The 7,485-nt window shown below is 47.2% G+C and overlaps 1 protein-coding gene across 1 annotated transcript; it reads left to right on the top strand.

Annotated features, from left to right (window-relative positions):
- Window positions 1-1,690: 1,690 nt before the first annotated feature.
- Window positions 1,691-4,648, top strand: NRARP (NOTCH regulated ankyrin repeat protein). Its single transcript, XM_072125379.1, has one exon. The coding sequence runs from the start codon at window positions 2,314-2,316 to the stop codon at window positions 2,656-2,658; it is 345 nt and encodes a 114-aa protein (XP_071981480.1). The 5' UTR covers window positions 1,691-2,313; the 3' UTR covers window positions 2,659-4,648.
- The last annotated feature ends 2,837 nt before the right edge of the window (window positions 4,649-7,485 follow it).

Below are 7,485 nucleotides of genomic sequence, written 5' to 3' on the forward strand. Positions count from 1 at the left end.
TGGGGGGGGGGTCGCCCCTCTCTCCTGGTATCCAGTGCCTGGGGGGGGGGGGGTCGCCCCTCTCTCCTGGTATCCAGTGCCTGGGGGGGGGGGGGGTCGCCCCTCTCTCCTGGTATCCAGTGTTTGGGGGGTCGCCCCTCTCTCCTGGTATCCAATGCCTGGGGGGTCGCCCCTCTCTCCTGGTATCCAATGCCTGGGGGGGTCACCTCTCTCTCCTGGTATCCAGTGCTTGCGGGGGGGGGGGGTCGCCCCTCTCTCCTGGTATCCAGGGTCTGGGGGGGGGGGGTTGCCCCTCTCTCCTGGTATCCAGTGTTTGGGGGGTCGCCCCTCTCTCCTGGTATCCAATGCCTGGGGGGGTCGCCCCTCTCTCCTGGTATCCAGGGTCTGGGGGGGGGGTCGCCCCTCTCTCCTGGTATCCAGTGTTTGGGGGGGTCGCCCCTCTCTCCTGGTATCCTGTGTTTGGGGGGTCGCCCCTCTCTCCTGGTATCCTGTGTTTGGGGGGGTCACCCCTCTCTCCTGGTATCCTGTGTTTGGGGGGTCGCCCCTCTCTCCTGGTATCCAGTGTTTGGGGGGTCGCCCCTCTCTCCTGGTATCCAGTGTTTGGGGGGGTCGCCCCTCTCTCCTGGTATCCAGTGTTTGGGGGGGTCGCCCCTCTCTCCTGGTATCCAATGCCTGGGGGGGTCACCTCTCTCTCCTGGTATCCAGGGTCTGGGGGGGGGGTCGCCCCTCTCTCCTGGTATCCAGTGTTTGGGGGGGTCGCCCCTCTCTCCTGGTATCCAGTGTTTGGGGGGGTCGCCCCTCTCTCCTAGTATCCAGTGTTTTGGGGGGTCGCCCCTCTCTCCTGGTATCCAGTGTTTGGGGGGGTCGCCCCTCTCTCCTGGTATCCTGTGTTTGGGGGGTCGCCCCTCTCTCCTGGTATCCAGTGTTTGGGGGGGTCGCCCCTCTCTCCTGGTATCCAGTGTTTGGAGGGGTCGCCCCTCTCTCCTGGTATCCAGTGTTTGGGGGGGTCGCCCCTCTCTCCTGGTATCCAGTGTTTGGGGGGGTCGCCCCTCTCTCCTGGTATCCTGTGTTTGGGGGGGGGGTCGCCCCTCTCTCCTGGTATCCTGTGTTTGGGGGGGTCGCCCCTCTCTCCTGGTATCCTGTGTTTGGGGGGTCGCCCCTCTCTCCTGGTATCCAGTGTTTGGGGGGGTCGCCCCTCTCTCCTGGTATCCAGTGTTTGGAGGGGTCGCCCCTCTCTCCTGGTATCCTATGTTTGGGGGGGGGGGGTCGCCCCTCTCTCCTGGTATCCAGTGTTTGGGGGGGTCGCCCCTCTCTCCTGGTATCTTGTGCCTGTGCAGGGGGGGGGGCGTCCCCTTTTCTCGGTGCGTGAGAACTTTTGTCACTCTCCCTAAACTCAAACTTTTTAAACCCCGCCCAGATTCTCAACGTTCCACTCTTGGGGGTTGGCTCAGGGGGGGCGGCCCCACGTGGGCTCTCGTCCAATAGGACGCCAGGACGGCGGAGTATTGTGATGCAAATCAGAGTCTACCTAAAAGGGGCTGCGCCGGCCGGAGAGGAGGGAGTCAGAGCCACAGCGGACCGGGAGGAGGACATCGTGCGGAGCCCCGGAGCAGAGCCTGCTGCACCCGACTGCCCCGGAGCCCGAGCCCCGCACTGTGGAGGGGAGTCACTGCATTGTGGGATTACTAGCAGCGCTCCCTGCACCCGAGGAGATACCGAGGGGGCTCCTGGATCTACTGCGACCCTCAGAGCCTGGACACTGGGGCACAACCTGCTGGGCTTATCCTATTCTTCATCTGTGGACACCTGGAGCCAACATCTACTCAAGAGACCTTTCCAGGTGGACCTTCATCCTTTGAAGACCCCTTTCTACTTGGATCCCCATCCTCTGAGGTCTTCTTTCTACCTGGACCCACATCCTCTGAGGTCTCCTTTCCATCTGGACCTTCATTCTTTGAAGACACCCATCCTCTGAAGTTCCCTTTCTCCAAAGAGGCCTTCCCACCTGGATCCTTGTCCTCTCAAGAGACCTGTCCACCTGGATCCTTGTCCTCTCAAGAGACCTGTCCACCTGGACCCTTGTCCTCTGAAGAGACCTGTCCACCTGGACCCTTGTCCTCTGAAGAGACCTGTCCACCTGGACCCTTGTCCTCTGAAGAGACCTGTCCACCTGGACCCTTGTCCTCTGAAGAGACCTGTCCACCTGGACCCTTGTCCTCTGAAGAGACCTGTCCACCTGGACCCTTGTCCTCTGAAGAGACCTGTCCACCTGGACCCTTGTCCTCTGAAGAGACCTGTCCACCTGGAGCAACCATGAGCCAGACAGAGGTGTCCACCTGCTCCATTCCTCACACGCAGAGGGTCTTCCAGGAAGCCGTACGGAAAGGGAACACTAAGGAGCTGCAGTCCTTACTCCAGAACATGACCAACTGTGAGTTTAACGTCAATTCCTTTGGTCCAGAAGGTCAGACGGCTCTGCACCAGTCCGTCATTGATGGGAACCTGGAGTTGGTGAAACTTCTGGTCAAATTTGGTGCAGACATCAGACTGGCAAACAGGGACGGCTGGAGCGCCCTGCACATAGCGGCCTATGGTGGCCACCAAGACATTGTGCTCTATCTCATCACCAAGGCCAAGTACTCTTCCAGTAGCCGGTGACTGCCCGCCGCACGCTAAGACTCTTCCATCACTTCCTATTTTCTGGGGGTTTTAATTAATTTTTTAAATGTTTTGTTTTATGTCTTAATTTTTTTTTTTCCATTAAGAGGCTGCTCTGCTTATGACTTTAGGGCGAAACTCCAGATTTGCAGGGGGGGGGGGGGGCGATCTCCTAAAATTCTCGCTCATTGGATGTGCTATTCCTTATGGTTACTAAACGATTGAAACTTTTTGGTCTTTCTGTGATGTTTTTGCCACGTCAATGAGGAATTTGTTCTTAGGTACCACCCAGAGATTGTGTTGTTTTTGGTTTATTTTTTATATGACAACTCCTGCCTCTTCTTTTTGTATATGTAATTTTTTTGTTTTTTTTTTCGATTTGACATGAAAAGCTGCTGTTGGTCTCCAAGTTTTAGGAAGTTTGGGGCCCGCAAAGACATATTAATTACTATTATTTTGTCCTGGTTTTTTTTAGAGAAAAAAAAATGTTTTGTTGGTCATCTACCTCGACTCTTAGCACAGTATTCGATAACAGCACCAGATACTGTAAGCTGCACTTGTAGGTTATGTGTTCTGTGTCCTCTCGTCCCCCTCTCTCGCGATTTCCTAAATGTATTTAACATTTCAGCTGAAAATGACCTCTCCCCGAGAACCCCTGAAGTATTCAGCCAGATCCTTGCCCCCCCCAGATTAGTCCATTTTAATCCCCCTCCTTATAATTCCTAAAAATTTCAAAAATATTCACGTCCCCATATGTAATCAGCCAGAGCCTATTAGTAAGGGTAACTTACGCTTCTCATTATTTTTTAAATTTTCTAAAAATATTCACCCCCCCCCCCCCTCCCTCTCCACTTCCCCCAATTTTTTTATTTTTTTTTTACACAATTTTAAAGGAAATCTCCCGTAGAATTTTTTATTTTTTTTTGGACATTGAAGACTTGAATAATGAATTGTCGATTTTACAGTGCGGTGGATGGATGATGGCGCATCTACCGATTCAGCGCGTGTAAAATTGCCATATTCTGTTTTGCACAGGCGATAGCGCGAGGGCTCCCCCTGCTGTATGGAAAGTGAGTTGCAGGATTGTGAATTTGACCTGTTGACTACTGACTTTAGATGTGTTTTTTTTTTTTTTTTTAGAGAACCACATTGAGGATTTTTTTTCTTATGTTGTGCGTTTTTTTTAAAAACAAAAATTTTTGTTTTGAATTTTGCCAATGGGAAGTCTTTTTGAAGTGCGTATGCTTGGAATCTGACTGATGCTGCTTTAGAAAAATTACAGATGGATCCGATTATAGGTGGCAGAGGAGACGTATTACGTGTCGTAGGTCTTGGAGGGGGTGGGGGGGGTTGTCCGCACTAGAGGAGCGTCTTCTCAAGATGTGGGCTGCCTGTTCACCCCCAAAGCCATTTTGTATTGTTGTGATGGTGATAAGGCCACCATTTGTATAGCTTAAAATTAAAAAAATCCAGATTATTGGGTAGTTTGACCCACGCAACTTTTTGGCTGCAGAATAAAATATTTTTTTATATATATATATATATATATATATATATATATATATTAAATTGAAACATTTTTTTGAGACCCTGTTGAGTTCTTTTATATAGGACCACAGCCGAGTTATAGTGCAGCTTTTGGATGTTTTTGGCCATGTTATAGTGGAGTTTTTGGATATTTTTGGCCACAGCCGTGTTGTAGTGGAGTTTTTGGCCATTGCACTGTGCACGGTTTGTCCATCCCAGCACTTGCATCCGCCTAAAGTAGACACAGATCCAAGAACCAAGCGTTAATCCTTGTCCGGTCCCTTTTTAGCATTTTGTATAGCGTCGAGGTGTAAACTTTTATTTTTTTTTTTCTTAAGAAAAAAAAAAAAAAGTGGTGTTGTGCTGAATTTTCAGCATTTTCCTTCATTTATATAATGGGTCTACATGGTTAGGCCGGTGTATTACTTGGCACCGATTTCTGCTTCTGTGCTATAGTTTCAAGTGGGGGTAAAGTCAAAGGGGGGGGGGGGGGGGAAACTGGGGGGAGGGGAGGGGGGCAGCCTGAGAGATTTAAAAAAAGAAAAAAAAAACATTTTTAAAGGGTCTGTGGGAGAAAGGGATAGTTTGTATTACAAAATGGAAAAACAAAAAGAAACTATAGAGCTTGTTGCACATATTCCAGTGGATCTGCCACCAGTAATGTCATAATATTTATGATGTAATTACTCCGATGTTCATCCCAAGGAATGGGTTTATTATTATTTTTTTTTTTTGCATTTTGTTTAGAATGTAAAGTCCCTGTTGTTAAAGGGATTTGATGTTATGATATATATATATTTTTTTTAATTATATCTGACTATGAAACTTGGATATGTGTTTTTTTTTTTTTTTTCTTCCTTATGGCTGGGATTAAGATATTCGTGGTTGCCATATGTTCTCGAATTCAGCTCCCGTCCCGGCCCCTCCACCCCCACTCCTTTTCTGTTGCATTGACCCTGCATGCCACCACTGGACTTGCTTTGCGTGAGGAGCAGGTGCACAGGCTGACTTCTGAATGGTCTGTCCTATTTCACTTTGTCTCTTCTTTTTGCATTGTGTCCCCCCCCCCCCCCACCATTTCCCACCCTGCCCCCCGACCCCCCATTCCACTCCATTTTTTTTTGCTTTAATAAATTTTTTAATTTTTTTTTTAATTCTTGGGATGAACAGGACGGCGTGTGGCTGTAATCTGCTCCAGAAAGGAGTTGTTCTGTGATCAATTGTGTTCTAGATATGGAAACATTTTTTTTAATTATGTTAATTAAAGTTATAGGCTTATATTGAAGCTGTGTTTTTTTTTTTTTTCTGAGATCGCCATGTTGTAACTGGATTTAAAAAAAAAAAAAAAGCAAACAAAAAAAGTTTGTAAAAATACAGCATATTTGCAGTGTATTATATAATCTGTAGCCCCTGAAAGATTTGTTTTATAAAAAAGAAAAAAAATTTCAAAAAAAAACTGTCTGGTCGTCCATTTATTGATTTATTTATTTTAGGGGGGGGGGTGTATTATGTATAAATACACCTCGTGCCTCATCCGTCAGATTTAGGTCTCCTGAATCTCCTAAATTAATAATCTCAAAGCCTTATTACTTGGTTTTTAGGTTTTTTTTTTATTGCACTCGGTTATGTCTATGATGAGGGCATCACTGGATAGAGGGCAAGATGCTGAGCTCGGCGATATATAGTTTGTTGTGGTTACATTCAGTATTTTTATGTAAAAAGATGACTTATACAGAAAGCCTGTGAGTCCTGTGAGCCCCACCCACAATGAGTGATTGACAGTTCTGTTTAGATTCAAATTGATAAAGAAAAATCTGTCAGTTACTCAGAGTGGAAGGGGGAAACAGGACTCACAGGCTTTCTAGAAAAATCAGCTTTTTGCATGGAAATAGCTCATAAAATCCTGTATAACTATATATTCCTGCACTTAGCATCTCCCCCTCTATCCGCTGGCGCTCAAACAGAGTCCGTAACGAGTTCCCTTTAAAAGTGTAACATGTACATGACCTCTGGTTATATTGCATCAAGGTGAATCTGAAGTAGCAGAAAGTGGTAGAGTGTAATGTATCTGGTCGTAATGTTATTTTGCGGAATTCTCTGTTATCAGCCATTTCCATCTGACTGTAGTGTGCTGACTTCAACGTGCACTTAGTAATCTCCGCCCCAATGACCACTACTTAGTAATATTTCTATGAGCACAGACCCTCCATGTGTGACTAATGTCAGGCCTCCCTGCTTCTTGCTGTGTGCCACTTCTCAGATGGGACAGTGTAACAAAACCTCAGCTGTGAGGAGGTCCTTGTATAGGGGTTTTACCCTATAACCCATCTTCTCGCTCAGTCAGCTGTTGGCTGGTTTGGTTTCAGAAATCTCCAAAAATTTGATGGGAGAGGGTCCCGGTACCGAGAACCTCGCCAATTGCTAAACCCAAGGTGTTGGATGTCTCTTAGCCCACGCTCGGTATTCTCGGAAATGTGTGATCTATGGACTTGGGGGTGGGTGCTATCTTTTTAGAGTCAATGGGGCGGAGCTCATCACTGCACATCCTCTTTGTTAGTGGGGATCTCAGCACTCGGACCACTCCATCAAAATGTCATCACTTAAGGCATGTTTTATTGGATTTACTGTAAGTAACCCAAAATTTCTTTGACCATTTATTTATTATACAGGCGGTCCCCGTGGTACGTACAGGACAGGTTCTGCAGGTTTGTTCTTAAGTTGAATTGGTATGTAAGTCGGAACTGTATATTTTATAATTGTAACCCCTGCCAAAATTTGGGTTGGGTTGTCATAAGAACCAGGATTAACCATAAAGCTGTGATAATGGTTATAGATGTTTATTGTAGCCGAAGGATAAAGTACAGTAAATTACCAAAATCTAGGGGTCGTCTGTAAGTCGAGTGTTCTTAAGTAGGGGACCGCATGTATCTGCTTTTGATATGATTAGGCACCGCCATGGGTCCAGTACTCGCTCCAAGTAACTTGGCTTGTCCTCGGACAATACAGGCATCTGTGTTATATCTGCTATGGATATAGTTAGTACCAGTCCCATGGCGGTGCCTGACTATATCAGAAGCAGATATAACTAAGACATCTGTAATGTTTTAGGAAAAACTGGGTTACAGGGAGATATGTACCTCCATGGAACCAATACTATCTCCTTGTAACCCAGCTCTTCCAAGGACAGGACAGGTGTCTTCATTATATCTACCTCTGTAATAGTTAGGCACCGCCATGGGTCCGGTACTAGTTTAGTGTAACCCAGCTCTTCCTAGGACAGGACAGGTGTCTTCATTATAT

The sequence above is a fragment of the Engystomops pustulosus genome, chromosome 9, assembly GCF_040894005.1.
Source record: "Engystomops pustulosus chromosome 9, aEngPut4.maternal, whole genome shotgun sequence".
In the NCBI taxonomy this organism is placed as follows: domain Eukaryota; kingdom Metazoa; phylum Chordata; class Amphibia; order Anura; family Leptodactylidae; genus Engystomops; species Engystomops pustulosus.